Source organism: Hemitrygon akajei, chromosome 8, assembly GCF_048418815.1.
Source record: "Hemitrygon akajei chromosome 8, sHemAka1.3, whole genome shotgun sequence".
NCBI classification, from domain to species: domain Eukaryota; kingdom Metazoa; phylum Chordata; class Chondrichthyes; order Myliobatiformes; family Dasyatidae; genus Hemitrygon; species Hemitrygon akajei.
Genome location: NC_133131.1, coordinates 113,114,986 through 113,136,355, shown reverse-complemented (window position 1 = coordinate 113,136,355; position 21,370 = coordinate 113,114,986). Strand labels below are relative to the sequence as shown.

Here is a 21,370-nt window from a genome sequence, read left to right as displayed (position 1 = left end):
CCCCCCAACCTTCTACGCTCCAAAGAATAAAGACCTAACTTGTTCAACCTTTCCCTGTAACTTAGATGCTGAAACACAGGTAACATTCTAGTAAATCTCCTCTGTACTCACTATTTTGTTGACATCTTTCCTACAATTCGGTGACCAGAACTGTACACAATAAAATAATAATAAAAAAAAAATAATAATAAAAGTCCATTTATTATTAAAGTATGTATACTTCATACATAAGCTGGCTGGTGGTGTAGTGGCATCAGCACCAGACTTTAAGGCGACTGGTCCCAAGTTCGAATCCAGCCGGCTTCTTGCATGTTTTCCATTTGTGCAGGGTTGACAATGAAACTAGCAACTCAGCCTCACAAAAAAAGTCAAATGTTACAGAAACAGCAAAAATACCGCCCGATGCGCCACAAAGCGCGAAAAGGAACAACACAAACAATACTTCATACAACCTTGAGACTTGTCTCCTTGCAGACAGCCACAAAGATTGAAATGGAACATTAGAAGGGATGATGCAAAATACTTAAAGTATGGCTAGTGCACTGGTGCGTCTGGGGTAAATTTGGAAGGTGTAGGAAAGATGCAAACCAAAGATAAAGAAGTATTCAAAAGCGAGGATGAGTCAACTATGGTTGACAAGGGAAGTCAAAGACAGTATAAAATAATAAGACAGGGAAACTCCAACATTTTTCCAACCACTGAAGTCAGGTTAACTGGCTTACAATTTCCTTTGTTCTGCCTTCTTCCCTTCTTAAAGAGTGGAATATCAGTTGCAATTTTCCAATGATTTCCAATAATTGCAAAAATTTAGTAATTCTTGAAAGATCGTCATTAATGCCTCCACAATCTCTTCAGCTACCTGTCAGAACCCTGGGGTGTAGTCCATCTGGTCTTCGCGAGTTTAGCTAGAGGGCAGTGAAAGTATGGAATTCTTTGGTACAGAAGGCTATGCAGGCCAAGTCATTTGGTACATTTTAAGGTGCAGGTGGTTAGGTTGATTTATCAGAGTGTTAAAGGCTATGGGGCTAAGGCAGGAAAAGTGGTTGAGAGGGATAATAAATCAGCTATGATAGAATGGTGGAACAGACCTGATGGGCTGAATGGCCTAATTGTGCTCCTAGGTCTTATTAAAGACTCTCACCATTTTGGACATTCCTTCCTCTTGCTACGGCCATCTGTGAGGAAGTACAAGAGCCTGAAGACCCACACTCAATGATTCAGAAACAGCTTCTTTTCCTCCATCAGATTTTTGAACAGTTTGTGAGCTCATGAAAACTACCTCAATATTCTTTCTTCTTGCACTATTTTATAGTAATTTTTTTTTGTCTTTTCATTGTACTGCCGCCTCAGACAGTGCTTCAAACATATTTTACATCAGCTAAGTCAGTGACAATAAATCTGATTCTGATTTCAGTTGAGAGGGAAAAAGCTTAAAGAAGGTGATTTACAGTACGAGGCCAGTTTTCTTAACTCAGCTGGGAAGTGGGGGAAGCAGATAGGATTGCAATGTTTAAAAGGCATTTACATATAAACACTAACTGGTAGGGATAGGGACCATATGTAGTTTAAATTGTCATCATGACCAGCACAGACATCATGGGCTGAAGGGCCTATTCTTGTGCTGTACTATGTTCCATGTTCTACTTAAGTATGGCAAGTTATATTATACGAACTATAAACATAGAACATTGCACAGAACATCGAAACAGTCTGATTGGCTAATCTGCAAAGAGGACAGTGAATAAAACAAAGGCAAGGCCAAGAGTTCTAATCATGAATAGCAGAGTTTGAATTCCTGAGTGCAGTGTTTGAATGTAAGTACTGAGGCTTTGGCTCAGAGGAGTTAAGCAGAGGAAGGAAACAAGTGAGGTCTAGCAAATTATTTTTAACTTTACCATTTAGAATGAGTGCAGTTGGATGTCAGTTAGGCCAGTGGTTTGCTACTCCTGAAAGATGTAGGAGATCAATGAGACTCCCAGTGTCCCCAAAGATACATGTGTAGGAAGTGTGCCCAGGTACATCTGCTGACTGACTAAAGAATTGGAGCTAGATTTGGACATACTTTGGACTTTTCAAGATGCTGAGAGAATTGGAGACAAGGGCTTTAGTGAAGGTAGTCACACCTAAGATGTATGTTGCAGCGAGCTGAATGATCACCAGGTGATGTAAGGGGAAGAGACAGATAGAGCCCGGTTTCCCTGTGACCATTCCCCTCAGCATTAACAATATCTGGATACTGCTAGGGAGGAACAGCAACAGTAGCACTGTTGGAGGCACAGTGACTGGCTCTGAGGCTCAGCAAGTTAAGAGAAAAGTTCTTGGATCACCTGTACAAAAGAAACCTATTGCATCTGAACTAGAAGGGGACAAAAATGCTGGTTAGGAGATTTGTAAATGCTACTCTGGAAGGTTTATACCAGAGTGGCAGAGGGGTGGGGCCCTGAGGACATTTGTGATAGGAGACTCAATAGTTAAAGGAACAAACAGGAGATGTTGTGCCTGAAATGAGATACCAGGATGGAGTGTTGTCTCATGTGTACAGGGTCAATGACAGTTTGGACAGGCTATAGAATATTCTCAATGTTAAGGCTAAGAGGCCAGAGATTATGATGCATAATACATCATATCTAAAGACATATAGAAGTAGAGAGAGGGATGAGATCCTGTGCAGTGAAAATAGAGTTAGGAGAGAATCAGCCACAATCCCTTACAACCTACTTTAGTGGAATTATCTGTTCTACTAACTTCTAACTTTTTCCACATCCTCTTCATCCCATTTCATTCCAGTTTAAGCACCCTTTATTAGATGCTCACACCATCACTTACTTGCCCAACGCATAAGACACACCAATAGAAAACTTCAAATTGGAAGCAGATATAGAAAATGAAATACCTACAATGAAATAATGCACGCATAGGATGTTACAATTGCTACTCTGTACTATTTAATTAGATACAAAATTCAGATATTTATTATTCCATCAATTTTTCAACTCACCTTACAAGCTCTGTAGAGATATTTTTTGTCCTGAGTTAACTTGTATAGACAAAGGAAAGAGTATCCATTTCCTGCAGTTCCATGGCAGATTCCATAACCCTTCCGCAGTAGCCCTCGCTGCCAGATAACATCACTGCACTCAGTTGCATCTCTCAGGTACTTTTCTTCTTTGAAAGTCTGTATAGAGAAAAAAAATTTGATTTTAATCTTAGTATCGAAGGTCAAATGGGTACTGTGACAGCATACTGGAAATTGTCAGAGAAACACATACAAAATGCTGAAGGAACTCAGCAGTTCAGGCCATATCAATGGAAATGGATAGACAGTTGATGCTTCAGGCAGAGACTTCATCAGGACTGGAAAGGAAGGGGGAAGATGCCAGAATAAGAAGGTGGGGGTGGCTAGGGGGAAGGAGGACAAGCAAGATGGTGATAGTTGAAGCCAGGTGGGTGGGGGAGACAGATGAAGTAAAAAAGCAAGGAGTTGATAAGTGGAAGAGGCAAAGAGCTGGAGAAGAATTAATCTGAGAGGAGAGGAGAACGGATCATCAAAGGAGAAGGGGCCACAAGTTAGAGGTGATATTTCATGGCCCGGATAACCTCCTTTTCACCATGGATGTCCAATCCCTATATATTTCTAACCCCCATCAAGATGGCCTTAAAGCTCTCTGCTTCTTTCTTGACACCAGACTGGACCAGCTTGCCTCCACCACCACCTTCCTCCATCTAGCAGAACTGGTCCTCACCCTCAACAATTTCTTTTCCAGCTCTGTACATGTAGCCATGGGTACCCGCATGGGCCCCAGCTACACCTGCCTTTTCGTTGGCTACATGGAACAGTGCACATTCTAAATCTTCCCTGATAATTTTCCCCAACTCCTTCTGCACTACATTGACAATTCCTTTAGTGTTGCTTCATGTACCCATGCTGAACTTGTCAACTTTACCTCCACCATCCCCTCTGCCCTTAAATTCACTTGGTCCATTTCCGATACCTCTGTCCCCTTTCCAATTTCTCTGTCTCCATCACTGGAGATGGAATGTCTACTGATACCTTTCCTAAATTCACCAATTCCCATGGCTATCTTGACATCTTTTCACTGTCTCCTGTAAAAATGCCGTTCCCCTTTTTGTCTCTGCCATGTCTGTTCCCAGGAACAACTTCCTTTGCAGAACATTGTGGCCTCCATCAGTCGTGATCAACCATGGGTACTGCGCCTCTGGTAGTCACTGGGAGTGGCTTCTCCCGGGCGCAAGCCAGGGCAGAGTTGATTTGGAGATCCGTCTGTTGCCCATGCAGTGGGACCCCCCTCTCCATTCTGATGACAGGTCCACAGGAACGATGGAAGTCGATACAGTTTGGTGCCAGCAGTATCGCAGGAGTTGCTGTGCCGGTGCTGGGCACAGCGGTCAACCGCCTTCGGGACTCCGAAGAACATTACACAGGGATTACTCCCTGCAGATTCCTTTGTCCGTTCATCTCTCCTCATTAATCTCCCTCCTGGCAATAATCCCTGCTAGCAGAAGATCTACAGCTGCCCATTCATCTCTTCCCTCACCTCCATTCATCAAAAAGAAATGTTTACCTTTACCGAACATCAGAAAGAAATGTTTACCTTTAATCCCCTTATATACCTTGTTCACTGTACACCAACTGGCTAAAGAATTTAATAATTGGAATGCAAGAGTAAATATTGCTAAGAATATGTTACTTTAAGGTACTTCAGCCAATTCATGAAGGAAAAGCACAAGGCAGGTGAAGTATGAAATCTATCATTCTATGAGACTGTATTTTATGGCAATTACATGGCTCCAAAATGATCCTCACATTTAGGTTTGCCTTAGAAAAAATATCAACATGCTCCTCTTCACTTCCTTTATAGCTACGTTAATAAAGTGTGATCACGAGGAAAGGGAAGTGCTGTTTTAAAATAAAAGCATATTCCATGACAGAAAATTCCCAAAAGAGCCTTTAAAAAAATACTAACCTTATAAGATTGTAACAACATGTGTATAACACCAGGAGCACCATGGCACCAATGAACCAGTCTATCGGTTTCATTGCTTAATGACGAAGGATAATTTCCAGACCTGAACTTTTTATGTCGCACATAGTCCACACTGGGTTTTACCAATTCAATCAAAGTCTCTTGCTCCACCTTTGAACCTGGCTGGAACAGAATTATTATTTTTTTTTAATCCCAACAAATAGCATTCAAAAACATTAAAATAAACATATTTTTGGTGTAAGTTCTTTTTGTTGCAGCTGGTTTGTTGCAGAGGGAATGCAAAACTAAACTCCATTACAATAAGAGACAATAACAACATATACCTGTGGAGTGAGTTTTTATTTTGTAAAAGTGAGAAAATAAATAGAAAAATATTTTAAGTCAATCAATCAAATCAGGTGCAAGCTTGTAGGATTATTCTAGTTCTCAGTCAAAAAATATTGATTTCACCTTAACACATCTAATGTTAAAAACAAATGCCTCTGCGTCACTTACACAATTTACTTAGTCAATGAAATCATGGGGAGCATAAAATAGGAAGTTAACAGAGTAACATCAGATTCTTGCCAGATAGATTGAATCAAGTTCGCTCTGATGAGCTAAGTACACAACTTCTTGAGCTGTTAATTATCGCACGAATTACAGCTTTACACAAATGTTCACAACTCTTTTTATATTAACAAACATTGCTTTTCAGATGGAGCTTAGTGATCACACTTCTGCAAGTAACTGAGATTGAGTATCTGGACACAACTTATGTAATTATTCCGCTATCCTAAATTCTTCTGAAGAAACTTGCCTGCTTCCAATACATTTTCTACTGCTTCTGATTTTTTTTTTTTTAAATGCTTTTGTTTTTAAAGTAAATTTATGTTGTTGCTGCATGAGAGCAAACTTCTCTGAATGGTTGATGCATCTTCAAATCTGCTCTGTTCAGCATTATAGGAAAGTATTCCACAGTGCTAATATTACCAATAGCAAAGCGTTTTCTCATATGGAACATTTCATCCTGGATAGATGTGATTAATGTATCAATTTATCACCACATCAAAATATATTTCTGATAAGGAGATTTATTTTTACAAAGGGCAAATTTCGGTAAGAAATGCAAGAGCCAGGAACATTAAACTAGGATTTATCTTTTCCATCAGTGGCATGTGTACATAGTTTTACTGAAATCACTGTTCACATCAGGAATAGGAATTCTGGATGACTGTCAGCGGCCATTTTCAATATACTGACATTTAAATTTTACACTACTCAATTTAAACATCTCTGCATTTTTCAACTTCTTCAATAGTAACAATATCATTTGAATGAAATTGACTTAACTGATGAAAACAATGGATTACAGATGTAGAACATAATTTATTTTGCATTTCCACTAACAAAATTTAAAAGGAACAAAAAAAACTCAGATGTTTTTACAGTCCTAAGAATAATATTTGGAGAGAATATTTCAAATGCAAGCAACATTTTCTGTAACAGTCTACACCTGAACACATTAGGCTATGCTAAATATTTCTAGGATTATTGAAGTTATTGATTACATAATTATATACAATCAGCAAATCCTCATTCAAGTTTAAAATGCAAAGGACCAGAAAATAATGGTTTAAGTTCAAAGAGTTTTATTATAAGTTGTGCAACAAATATCAAATCGAGAATTTTCAAACACTAATGGGCCCCTTTGCAAATCCAGCATTTGCACTTTTCAAATTCAAAAATGTAGTCAAAGAGAACATCTTAATTACTGAGTTCAGGTCTGAACTTTACTTCCATGGAACACTTATTCCATATTTAGGGGGCATGTTTAAAATGATTTAAAACTATTATTCAACACATACATTTCAAGGGCTTGTGCCTTTGAACACCCAGACAAGTTATGGACAAGTTTTAGCATAACGCTTTTCATTATATTCAAGTTTCCTGTAGACCAAGATATTGCAAGTTTCTTTCAAATTCTCAACATTTATTAAGATATAAGATGCTTTTAAAAATACAATTTAGTGCTATGGTTTATTCAGTAGTAATTAAGATTATTTGTTAAAGTTTACACAAATTAAAAACTATTTCGACCGCATTTAGGGTGTGCTTAATGTCATGTTCCGGAACCTCACATGCTTTGATGTTGAATTTGTCAAAAAGAGACTTAAGAAACATGGAGGAGCAGAATGAAAAGTTCTCAGTCTCCTGGTTTAAATTTATGAATGTAGATACCTGAAGTTGCTGTCCAATCTGTTCTTTAATAAGCAAAAGTGGCAAAGTACTGCTGCTTCTAAACAACTAAACATGGGCTAGGATAATTGGTATACATTAGATCGACATCTTTTTCTTTCACTGGCTTGTAATAATATTATAGTTCTTGGTATCAAAGGTAACACTACATTACTTATAATTTTCTCTAGCTACTTTCTCTGTCTACTAGATTATTGAATTTAGCTATGTTAAAATATGATAAAAATACCACAAATAGAACTTTATTTTCTAAACAGGGAACAGAGATATAGGGAGAGATTGGACAGGCTGGGACTTTATTCTTTAGAGTGAAAGAGACTGAGAGATGATCTTATAGAGGTACATGAAATCATAAGGGGCATAGGTTGGGTGAATGCACTCAGTCTCTACACAACACCCCCAACCCCAGAGGTGGAGAATCAAGAACTAGAGGGCTTAGGTTTAAGGAGAGAAGAGAAAAAATTTAAGGTGAATTTGATGGGCAGCCTTTTTAAAAAAAAAATCAAAGGGTGGTATTTATGTGGAATCAGCTGACAGAGGAGGTGTTTGAGCCAGGTACAATAACAACTATTAAAATATAACTGGATAGGTACATAGACTGGAAAGGTTTACAAGGTTTTGACCCAAACACTGGCAATTGGGACTAGCTTGGATGGAGCATCTTGATCATCAGGAACCAATGACTCTTTAAAATAAAACAGCATTCAAACAATTCTAATAAAGTTTAGAATTAGAAGCCAACCTGCATTAGCATGTAGTAGATCCCAGCTAGACCGTGGGCTGCTCCAACATACTGTTTTCTATGCCATTGATACAAGAGTGGACAGCGTTCCGTTTTGCGCTCTTCCTTGGAGAAGTTCTTGCCAGATTCAATTATAGCATTAACCACCTGTTTGTCAAGTTTAGAATAAAAAAGGTTTTATTTTTGTGGTTGGAGAAGTCAAAGAAAGAAGAAAGGAAAACTGAATTAGTCAACAACCCAATTCTTAACATTAAATTACAGTCATACTACCAAATTTGTAAAATTGTGGTTTTAAATTATTTAAGCATACTATTTAGCAACATAGAAAACATAACAGTACCATACGGGCCCTTTGGCCCACAAAACTGTGCCAAACATGTCCTTACCTGAGAAATTATCTAGGGTTACCCACAGCCCTGTATTTTTCTGAGCTCCATATACCTGTCCAGGAGTCTCTTAAAAGACCCGATTGTATCCACCTCCACCACTGTCGCTGGCAGCCCGTTCCACGCACTCACCACTCTCTGCGTAAAAAACCCCGATATCTCCTCTGTACCTACTGCCAAGCACCTTAAATCTGTGCCCTCTCGTGTTAGCCATTTCAGCACTGGGAAAAAGCCTCTGACTATCCACACGATCAATGCTTCTCATCATCTTATATACCTCTATAAGGTCACCTCTCATCCTCCATCACTCCAAGGAAAAAAAGGCCAAGTTCACTCAACCTGTTCTCATAAGGCATGCTCCCCAACCCAGGCAACATCTTTGACTGCACCCTTTCTATGGTTTCCACATCCTTCACTTTGTCACATGGTGCGAGCAGAATCATCTGCAGCTTAATGTGAAAAAGACTAAGGAGCTGGTGGTGGACCTGAGGAGGGCTAAGGTACCGGAGACCCCTGTTTCCATCCAAGGGGTCAGTGTGGACATGGTGGAGGATTACAAATACCTGGGGATATGAACTGACAATAAACTGGACTGGTCAAAGAATACGGAGGCTGTCTAAAAGAAGGGGCAGAGCCGTCTCTATTTCCTGAAGAGACTGAGGTCCTTTAACATCTGCTGGATGATGCTGTGGATGTTCTACAAGTCTGTGGTGGCCAGTGCTATCATGTTTGCTGTTGTGTGCTGGGGCAGCAGGCTGAGGGTAGCAGACACCAACAGAATCAACAAACTCATTCGTAAGGCCAGTGATGTTGTGGGGGTGGAACTGGACTCTCTGACGGTGGTGTCTGAAAAGAGGATGCTGTCCAAGTTGCATGCCATCTTGGCCAATGACTCCCATCCACTCCATAATGTACTGGTTAGGCACAGGAGTACATTCAGCCAGAGACTCATTCCACCAAGATGTAACACTGAGCGGCATAGGAAGTCATTCCTACCTGCGGCCATCAAACTTTACAACTCCTCCCTCGGAGTGTCAGACACCCTGAGCCAATAGGCTGGTCCTGGACTTATTTCCACTTGGCATGATTAACTTATTATTATTTAATTATTTACGGTTTTATATTGCTATATTTCTTCACTATTCTTAGTGCGGCTGTAATGAAACCCAATTTCCCTCAGGATCAATAAAGTATGTCTGTCTGTCTGTCTAGAGTAAGGTGACCAAAACTGAGCACAGTCCTTCAAGTGAGGTCTGACCAGGGTCCTATATAGCTGCAACATTACCTCTTGGCTCATAAACTCAATCCCATGAGTGATGAAGGCTAATGCACCGTATGCTTTCTTAACCACAGAGTCAACCTGCACAGCAGCTTTGAGTGTCTATGGACTTGGACTAAAAGATCCCTCTGATCCTCCACACTGTCAAGAGTCTTACCATTAATACTATATTCTGTCATCATATTTGACCCACCAAAATGAACTACCTCACACTTATCTAGGTTGAACTCCATCTGCCACTTCTCAGCTCAGTTTTGCATCCTATCAATGTCCCATTGTAGCCTCTGACAGCCCTGCACACTATCCACCACACCTCTAACCTTTGTGTCATCAACAAATTTACTAACCCATCCCTCCACTTCTTCATCCAGGTCTTTTATAAAAATCACAAAGAGTAAGAGTCCCAGAACAGAGCCCTGAGTTACCACTGGTGACCGACCTGCATGCAGATTATGACCCGTCTGCAACCACTCTTTGCCTTCTGTAGGCAAGCCAGTTCTGGATCCACAAAGCAATTTCCTCTTGGATCCCATACTTCCTTACTTTCTCAATAAGCCTTGCATAGGGTACCTTGTCAAATGCCTTGCTGAAATCCATATACACTACACCTATGTCTCTACCTTCATCAATGTGTTTAGTCACATCCTCAAAAAATTCAATCAGGCTCATAAGGCACAACCTGCCCTTGACAAAGCCATGCTGACTAATCATATTATACCTCTCCAAATGTTCATAACTTCTGCCTCTCAGGATCTTCTTCCATCAAATTACCAACCACTGAACTAAGACTCACTGGTCTATACTTTCTTGGGCTATCTCTACTCCCTTTCTTGAAGAATGGAACAACATCCGCAACCCTTCAATCCTCCAGAACCTCTCTGTCCTCATTGATGATGCAAAGATCATCGCCAGAGGCTCAGCAATCTCTCCCTCGCCTCTCACAGTAGCCTGGGGTACACCTCATTTGGTGCCGGTGACTTATCCAACTTGATACTTTCCAAAAGCTCCAGCACATCCACTTTCTTAATATCTACATGCTCAAGCTTTTCAGTCGCTGTAAGTCATCCCTACAATAGCCAAGATCCTTTCTCGTAGTGAATACTGAAGCAAAGTACTCATTAAGTACCTCCACTACCTCCTCCGGTTCCATACACATTTCCACTGTCACAACTGATTGGTCCTATTCTCCCACATCTTATCCTCTTGCTCTTAACATACTTGTAGAATGCCTTGGGGTTTTCCTTAATCCTGTCCACCAATGCCTTATCATGGCCCTTTTCGGCTCTCCTAATTTATTTCTTGAGCTCCTTCCTGCTAGCCTTATAATCTTCTAGATCTCTATCATTACCTTTTTGAGCCTTTCGTAAGCTCTTCTTTTCTTCTTGACCAGATTTACAACAGCCTTTGTACACCACGGTTCCCGTATCCTACCACCCTTTCCCCATCTCAATGGAATGCATGTATGCAGAACTCCATGCAAATATCCCCTGAATATTAGCCACATTTCTTCCGTACATTTCCCTGAGAACATCTGTTTCCAATTTATGCTTCCAAGTTCCTGCCTGATAGCTTCATATTTCCCCTTACTCCAATTAAACACTTTCCTAACTTGTCTGTTTCTATCCCTCTCCAGTGCTATGGTGAAGGAGATAGAATTGCAATCACTATTTTCAAAATGCTCTCCCACTGAGAGATCTGACACCTGACCAGGTTCATTTCCCAATACCAGATCAAGTACAGCCTCTCCTCTTGTAGGCTTACTATATATTGTGTCAAAAAACCTCCATGAACACACCTAACAAACTCCACCCCATCTAAACCCCTTGCTCTAGGGTCATGCCAATCGATATTTGGGAAATTAAAATCTCCCACCACGACATCCATGTTATTATTACCTTACCAGAATTTGATTTGAACTAAAAAAAAAACAAGCATATTAAACAGTATTCATCATGGAGTTTGAATTAGGTCAGTGGCTTTTAGCGAGATCTTTGTCCTTTTCAGCCACAGGCGAACTCATGGGAGACTGGAGAATAGCCAATGTTGTTTTTTTGTTTAAGGAGGACAATGGGGATAATAAAGAAAACCGGAAATCTGTGATCATTATATTAGTGGTAGAAAAATTATTGGTGAACATTCTTAAGGACAGGATATATTTGCATTTGAAAAAAAAATTTGCATTTGCATTTGGAAAGAAAGCATGGCTTTTGTGTGAAGGTGGTTCTGTGACACCATATAACAATTACAGCATGCAAACAGGCCATCTCGGCCCTTCTAGTCCGTGCCAACGCTTACACTCACCTAGTCCCACTGGCCCGCACTCAGCCCATAACCCTCCATTCCTTTCCTGTCCATATACCTATCCAATTTTACTTTAAATGACAATACCGAACCTGCCGCTACCACTTCTACTGGAAGCTCATTCCACACATACAAATTTGATTTTTAAAAAAATTTTTGATGAGAGTACATCAGAGTATTGTTGCTGTTGATGTGGACTTTAGAAATGCATACCGCATAAGCCCTGTACACTACAAAGGGTCTTACAACATCTACTTATATTATTTTAAACAGTAACTTGCCAATCTATACTAAGAGTGATATCAAAAATAAGTGGGAATCAGATCTTGAATGCAATTACAATGATGCTGATTAGTGTAATATCCTTCAAATGTCTCAAACTGTATTAATTTCAACTAAACATAGACAAATACAGTTTAATATCTTTAACAGGACCTATTACACCCCCACACACAGCACAAAATATACCATAACACCTCTCTTAATTGTCTCTGACAATTAGGAGATTTATTTCATATGCTTTGGAATTGCTCTTATCTGGAAGACTTTTGGAAATACATTGTTAGAATAACCTCAGATACTATAAAAACCGAAATTTCATTTGATCCTAAAGTCTGGATTTTGGGAGATCTACAAGGTCTTAATGTGAATTACAATAAAAAATACTTTATATTGCTTGCAACTACAGCCAGGAAAAAGTGTATCCTACAAAACTGGATATCTGAATTTCCTCCCTCACACAGCCAGTGGATAAAAAAGTTAATATCCTGTAGTAAACCTGAAAAGATCTTGTATAGTGTGAGGAGGAAACCAGCAACATACGAAAAAATATGGGGCTCCTTTTTGACCTTATTACCACCATAACACCTCCTCGGCTACTGAATTAGTATGGGTACCTGTCTTCCTGTGCTGCTACTATCCGCTTAGTGTAGTAATATATACTTGATTAATACACATTAGAACCTCATACCTTACTTGATCGAATTTTATTTTTGCTATTTTTCAATTGTGAACAAGGAAGAAATTTTTAACATACCAAGGTTGTGGGTGGGGGGGGGGGGTGGGAGGGTGTATTTTGTCTGTTTTTGGTTTGCTTGTTTTTTTTTCTTATGTGTATCTGTATATAAAATGTTTTTTTTGCTTCAATAAAAATATCTATATTACAAATGCATACCGCATGCCCTCTCACACTTCGCTGGTCCAGGAATTTAAGTCACGTGCAGTCCACGGTCAGCTCGTAAGCTGGGTACAAAATTGGTTTCGTCATAGAAAACAGGATAGCAATGAAGGGTTGCCTCTCCAACTAGTCTTCCACAAGTGCTGGGACCTCCACTGGTAATATATTAATGATTTGGATCAAAATGCAACTAGTTTGATTAGTAAGCCTGCAGATGAGTTGCAGATAGTGAAGACAGCTGCCAGCGGATACAGCAGGCTCAATCAGAAATATGGGAAGAGAAACGGCAGGTGGAATTTAATATGGACAAGTGTGAGGTGGTGCATTTAGAGAGAAAAATATGACAGAAAAATCTACAGTAAAAGGTAGGATCCTTCGGAGGACTTGCATATAGATGGATCTTAGGATGCGCATTGATCCTGGAAAGCATTAACACAAGTAGATAGGGTGGTAAAGGTGGCAGGCAACATGTATGCCTTTAAATTGGTCAGGGTATTGAATATAAAATTTGGCAAATCACGTTGTAACTCCATAAAACTTTGGTTACGACATGAGGACTGTTGTGTGCAGTTCTGCTTGCCACACCAAAGGTATACAAGATAATGAAAGGCCTGCTTTTGTGAACACAAAATTAAGAATGTTCAAGCAGAATGGCAAATTCTCAAAACAGAATCTGAGTATTTGGAGACAAAGCAACAGTGCCTTGTTCACATTGTAACTTGAGTACCGTATTCTACTAAATCGTTGAAAGTCAAGGGTAGATATGCAAACGCCAATAACAGGTTCAAGAAATAACGCAAGATTCATTCCACGTCCAAAAGATAAATTTACAGAGTGTCAGCCGAGAAAGGAAAAGCTCTGAAAAATGATCTTAGGAGGTAAATGATAATTAAAAGAGCAGAAAAGGTATATTAAGGGAAAACAAGAGGCTTCTGCAATATGATTTCAAATGGGTCTTGACCTTCTGAAACACAGCTATTTTTGATGAACACTCAATGTTGGTACTGAATTGTTCTCTCAGCCATTGTGCCTGTATACAACAGGGCAGGACTACAGAACACATTGGAAATCATATATATTGGACCTCTTGTTCCTATTTAACATGTCATCAGTCTGCCTTCATTGCATAATGCCATACTTGTTCCCTAAACTTTATGCCAATCATAGCATAGTCCCAATCACTTGGATTGTTGCTAACCTTCACTAAGAAGCTAAATGAAGATCTTTTCTTCTCTTACTTAAATATCATATATTAATGTCAACTTAAAAATTAAAAGATATTTCCCCATCCCCTTTTTTAAAAAAAATGTTGAATCATTAGAATGCAAGGGCACTGTGAAGATTAGCGGTTCCCAACCTTTTTTTATGCTATGGACCCTTACCATTAACTGAGGGGTCTGTGGACCTCAAGTTGGGAACCCTTGGTATAGAGCATCGAGGGGGAAAAAAAAACAGCATAGGCCAGGTCCAGCCTGATATTTACTGGGAGGAGGTAACCTTTGTTACAAAAAAGATAGTTATAGTCATTTAAGAAACAGGATTACAATCAACTCTCACAATTTAATGCCACCAGGGACAGTTCTCCACTATGTTAGCGCAATGTCTCAGACAAAACCCAATACCAACAATAGTACTGGTCTACAAAGTGGTAGTGCCCAAAAAGATACAACATGCTTGTCAATATAAAAAGGGAACAGCCAGACAAAAGCAATGGAGCAGATCTACTGCTCTAACAGTGGTGCTTATATGACGACTTCTGGGATCTCTACAGATGTACCACACAATCATCAATTCTTCCAGTTTCCTGTGCCACAGTGAGTACAATGATTTTCCATCGAAATGCCAGCTCATGCCCAACTGAATTGCATGAGTCTTCATATTAATGAGATACATCACTTTCAAAGAGAAAGGTAATACAAGATAGTTTATTAATTTTGATTAATTTTAGACTGTGGATGAGCTTTTTTTAAGATTTTTTAAAAAGTGTAAGAACATAGTTAATTTTGTTGTTGAGTGCTCGCCGAGCTGCCTTGTTAGATTGCAGACGTTTCATCACCCAGCTAGATAACATCATCAGTGCAACTTTGAATGACATGTTGGTAACTGTTCGTCATGTCATTCGAAGTTGCACTGATGATGTTGCCAGCTGGATAATGAAACGTATGCAAGCTAACAAGCCAGCTCAGCGAGCTACTCAACAATAACATCCTCAACCCAAGCTACAAATCTTTTCCAACATCTTAAACATAGTTAATTTATTTTGTGCTCAGTTTACTGAATTCTGACAAATCTCAAAACTGGTCACGAGCATTTAATCGCTCTAATAAAACTGACTGCCTTAATAACTATCAAAGGTTCGATGAAATCAATCAGTCATTGACCGCTGAGCTGGCCACAGTTGTTCTCGTGTGGGCTTGACAAATCTTGCGTTGGGAACTCAGTACCCAACAGCACATGTGCCAAGGCCAGATGAGAACAGACAGTAAATGCTATATGGGTCAGCAGACAGTGATTTGAGGGCAACTGCAGATCTGTCCCAATATTTATACAGAAAGGGGACACATTGCAAAGAGATTTTATAAATGGATCTTGCATTTCAAATACATGAAATTAAAGCAGAGCAAGATCATTATGTATTGTGTAATAAACAGAATTCACAAGCAGTAGGAGCAATGTGCAATTACCAATATGGCATACAAGTCTAATGAGGTAATTCTGACGGTGTTAACACACATACAATGCTGGAGGAAGTAGGGAAATAAACATCTGATGTTTCAGGCTGAGACCCTTCATCAGGACTTCATTTCCCTCCATAGATGCTGCATGACTCACTGAGTTCCTCTAGCATTGTGTGTGTGTTGATCCAGATTTCTGGCATCTTGCAGTCTCTTTTGTCTCTCTATTTTCATAGTGCATTTGTCAGGGGCAACTTTATGTTTAACTTATCATGCTTTTTTTCCCTTTCATGAGGCACATTTTGACAAGCAAACAAATCTACTGCAGTATCTTAATCAAATTTTTGCAGTGCCTTAATCATATTCTTAAGTGACAAATATAAATTGCTCCTTATGAATGAAAACATTACAAGCAATAGCATGTAGCAAGAGTAATTCATTATCTTCAGTTCCACTGAATAAAAGACATTGAACTCTCTGCTCCAAATATTGTCACACAATCTTTTACATCTTCTGAAACAGAATACAGCACCATACCACATCTCAGGGTAGCTTTCCAATAAAGCAGCAATCGATTACACCAAACAATATAATCAAAAGGTGTTTTTCTTACCTCCTGAATAACAGAATAAGGAACAGTATCTTGTCCAATTTCTGTATTCACATACAATAAAGCATACAAGTACCCAGCTCGGCCATACAGCAGCTCATCTGGGATATCAGAGTCCAAGCTTACAACTGTTTTCTGCAATTGTATCAATCTAATAAGAAAAAAAGCATATACACCTAAACAATCCCTTAGTCATCATTAAAAAATATTGCAACATTCCAGATAGAAAATATTTTAAATCCAAAGAAATGTAAACAATTAGATATAATATTAATCCTTTTTTAAAAAATCTGTAATCAAAGTCTGCCATCTTTCCAGTCTCTAAATATGCTTATGAAACGTGATGGTGAATCATCTTTATTTCCTACAGTACTTCTGGTGAACTCTTTCAGGGAGGGTATTCTAGGGGTAAGACACAATGATGGCAATGTAATTCCAAATAAAGGCTGTGTGCGACTTGGGAGAGGAACAGATGGGTGGCATTAATCCTGTGCAATTGTGGGCAGGTATATGGAACCTTCTGTCGGAATGACTCTGAGAATAAGAGCAATGCATTTGTAGGTGGTAGGGACTCTAAGATATACACGTAGTGGTGAAAATGAAGAAGTGGGATAATGGATGGAGTGCTAATAAAGCCATTTTAATTATCAATCTCTGAGTTTTGTTGAAGCTGCATTCATCCAGCATGTGAAAAGTATTCCATATCACTCCTGATAAAGTGCCCTGATGATCACAAAAAGACTTGCAATAAGGGGGGAAACAGTAAAATAGCCTTTACTGAAAAGATGTTGGAGTTTACAGATATGGAAGTTTTATTACAACTTACAAGGAATTGGTGAGATCACACACTCTTGATCCTCTTAGTCAAAAAGTAGAACATTGTGGCCCAAAGGAGGTTCCCTAGGCCAATATCTGGTAAAAGAGGACTTTCCTATCAAGACAAGCTTAAACAGGAGGGGCCAAAACTCTTTGAATTTTACAAAAATGTGGGTTAATCTTATTGAAATATAAAATACCCTAAAGGGAGCATGATAATAGTAGGTGCTGTAATGTTGTCACTTGTGGTCAAATCTTAAACAATGTGAAATTTTTTTAAATGGGGGGGGGGGGGGGGGAAGTCATTTAAAACCAGTGTGCTTAGAAATGTCTCCTTGCAGAGGACAGAAAATTCCAAATTCTTTAATCAAGACAGTTATGGAGGCTAGATTATTATAAGTATTCAAAGAGGTGGTAGATAATTTTAGAAAGATTGGGGAACTGAGGTCTACAAGGATCTGGCACAGAGGCGAGGACTGGGATACATCAACCATGATTATATTGAATGGCAGGGTAGACTAGAGTGGGCAGATGGCCTAAACCTGCTTTTACTTTCTGATATTCATTCATCAAAGGATATTCAGAATGTCTCTTCATAATAGTACATGAGTGGCTGATCCAATTAAGTTTCTGGTCAGTAGGGACTCAAGGATGTTGATAACAGGGACCAGAAGTACTGGTGATCTCCAGAAGATGACTACTTTCTGGCAAGAACATTTCATGCCAATTATCTGGAAGTATTCAAATGTTATCTCGGTCTCACTGTATGCAGACAACAACTTCATGAATGCTGTGTATACATGCTCACTTCAGAATTTAAGGTAAGATAATTGCCCGGGTATCCCCTATTTTAAGATTTAAGATGTCATTGAAGCAATTGAAAAAGATTCAAAGTATGTATACACTATACAGCTCTGAGATTCGTCTTCCCCACAGATAGTCACAAAAAAATGAAAACCATGGAACTTGTTCAAAGAAAATCACTCACCCACCCCCCCCCCCCATGCACAAAAAAAGCAAATGATGCAAATTGCAGCACAAAAAAAAAGCAAAAAAACACAGAATATAAAACACAAAATCAAGAGTCCAGGCATATTCAGCTTAGCCAAGGGTTTGTTATCTGCCGGCCACCCCGATTCCAAAATCTCCAAAACAGCAACCAAATAAAAAGGAATGACCAGAAGCTCTTCATAATGTGAACTGCAGTCCAATCCACAAACGGCATTGATTAAACCTTGCCCAAAATCCAGGACACCATCCTGAGATATCCTACAACCATGTCCTGAGATGGAAACATAGAAAGCCTACAGCGCAATACAGGCCCTTCAGCCTACAAAGCTGTGCCAAACATGTCCTTACTATAGAAATTACCCAGGGTTACCCATAGCCCCCCTCTAAGGCCCATGTACCTATCCAGGAGTCTCTTAAAAGACCCTACCGTATCTGCCTCCACCATTGTTGCCAGCAGTCCATTCCATGCACTCACCACTCTCAGCTAAAAAAACTTTACCCAACATCTCCTCTGTACCTTCTTCGAAGTACCTTAAAACCATGCCCTCTCATGTTAGCCATTTCAGCCTGGGAAAAAGCCTCTAACTATCCACACAATCAATGCCTCTCATCATCTTAGACACTTCGTATGCAAAATCTCATCTGCTATCTAAATCTACATTACATTGTAGTTCAGTGCTACTGTTTTTTGATCAGTAATGTTCTTGGATAGATACATGTGATACTTGCATATGTTTTAACAAACTATGTTTATTCAGAGAAGTTAATGTAACCCAGAAAAATAGCACTGGTTCTACACCAGTTCAAGAAGGGCAATCTCCTTGTCCAATTCCTTATCCTATTTCTCTATAGCCCAATGATTTATACTTAGGCTCAGAATTAATATCACTGATATACGCCTTGAAATTTGTTGCTTTGTGGCAGTATACAGTGCAATACTGTACACAAACTATGCTGTCTGCTTAGACAGTGGGTAGAGTGTTAACAATATGAACAGTGATGTTTTCATACCTTTTACCACTCCATATCATTTTATACAACATTAAAAAAGCAGCAATTTTTCATGTGAAGCCCACTAATTTCAGCTTTGCTAGTACTTCTTAACATTTCCTTGGTCAAATGCTAGCTTGAGGTCAGTCACTCTCACTTCATCCTGAGATTCAGCTCCTAAGTCCATGATTTGATCAAAGCTGCATAGAGGTCTAGAGGTGAAATATAGCCCTGGTAAAACTCAAACTGAGCATCAATATACATGTTTTTTGGCATGTACCACTTGAAAACACTGATGAAAACATCTCCCAACGTGTAGATGAAGACTGGGTGGAAGACAGTAATTAACCAGATTCCATTTCTGTGGATAGGGGATACCTGGGCAATTTCCATTGTGTAGTTGCCACTTTTATTTCACAGTGTGGGTAGATATGTGGGCGGCTCTATACTGTAGGACAACAAATGGATGCTGTCTATTCCCGAAGTCTTTGGTGCAGCCAGTGCTCTAAGCCGCGTCTTGAGATCCACTGGTACAAATTAAATTCATTGACAACTAGTTCCTATGATGGTGGGTTTCACAGGAAGGAGGAAACCAAAATGAATCATTTACTCAGCAATTCTGGCTGAATGCGACAGCAAATATTTCAAATCTGTCAAATGCTGGGACCTCCCACTGTTTCAGAAATCTACTCATCAACATTAACAACAAGCAGATTTACAAAGCATTGATATGATCTGTTGTTAGAAATCGCTTAGTTCTACTTATTACAAGCTAAAGAGCAACTGTCTATGATAGTTGCAACATTTTGTGGAGAAAGGCCTCAGTGTGAACATAGAATTTGTCTCTACAGTGGTTGTACAGTAGTTACTCCCACCAGTTTTGTTCAACACAGGTGCATAAGCCAAAGGTATATTGGAAAGAACAAGGACAATTTCATCATTTTGGATATGTTAAGAGCACTTTGTGCATTTTAAATTAAAACTTCCAGACTGCTGTTTGCAAATGTATATAAGCATAGAGCTGTGCCAAACATGTACTTACCTTAGAGCTACCCAGGCTTACCCATAGCCCTCTAATTTTCTAAGCTCCACGTAGATATCCAGGTGTTTCTTAAAAGACCCTATCGCTTCCTCCGCCGCCAGCAGCCCATTCCACGCACTCACCACTCTCTACATAAAAAGCTTACACCTAACATCTCTTCTGTATCTACTTCCGAGCACCTTAAAAGTATGTTCTCTCATGCTAGCCATTTCAGCCTCTGACTATCCACACGATCAATGCCTCTCATTATCTTGTATAGCTCTATCAGGTCACCTCTCATCCTTCGCTGCTCCAAGGAGAAAAGGCCGTGTTCACTCAACCTATTTCATAAGGCCATGCTCCCCAAATATAATAATGGAGGAAAGAAAATACAAACTATTCAGCTTTAGCTCATCTAAAAAAAACCCTAACTTCCATGAACTTCTGAATAAATTATAGCAAGGATTGAAATTCAATTTAAAAATTCATTTATTGAACTTAATGAAAAACGGGTCTTACTTTGCAATGCATTCTTGTGATTCTGTTTCATTCTTGAGCTTGTGGTGTACAACTGCACCAACAGCCAAAGGTCCTGCATCACCACATAGAAAGGTGACTCTTCGACCATTCAGATTACGCAGAGTCCTCTTCACATAATGCAGAGATCGCTGGAGATAGGCCTGGATCCTGGTTTGTACGGAAACACTGTAGATAAAGGAGAGCAATCCCTAGTCCCAAAAAAGAGAATGCATTAGCTTTGTAATTAAATTGAAACCATGCCTAATCTACAGAACTGGCATATGTATCTTTTAACACAATTTCTAAAAAACATACCCACTTTTGTAATCAGCAACTAAGACAACCTAATCAGGAAAATTAGAATTCATATGAACAAACACTCAAAGAACAGCATTGTGCTTTCTGACAAAAGGGTTTATTCTCAAATATTTTTTCATGAACTTCTGTTCATTACTTTCAGCAAAGAACTTTATTTATCTGTTTCTTCAGGTTGTAGATGGTAGATGTACCACACCATACTCCTCATCAGATGCTTCACACTTACACCGCTCTCAAGTTTTTTCCGACAACCTGACTTTATGTTATACATAAGGATAAAT

General features: G+C 39.3%; 1 protein-coding gene across 1 annotated transcript in view; it reads right to left on the bottom strand.

Annotated features, from left to right (window-relative positions):
- lancl2 (LanC lantibiotic synthetase component C-like 2 (bacterial)) overlaps positions 1-21,370 on the bottom strand; it is a 53,560-nt gene that overhangs the window by 12,867 nt on the left and 19,323 nt on the right. Inside the window, 6 exon segments of the mRNA XM_073054396.1 lie at positions 2,999-3,175; positions 4,986-5,168; positions 7,987-8,133; positions 16,418-16,565; positions 20,772-20,932; positions 20,934-20,980. Of these exon segments, the coding sequence (XP_072910497.1) occupies positions 2,999-3,175; positions 4,986-5,168; positions 7,987-8,133; positions 16,418-16,565; positions 20,772-20,932; positions 20,934-20,980 (863 nt within the window).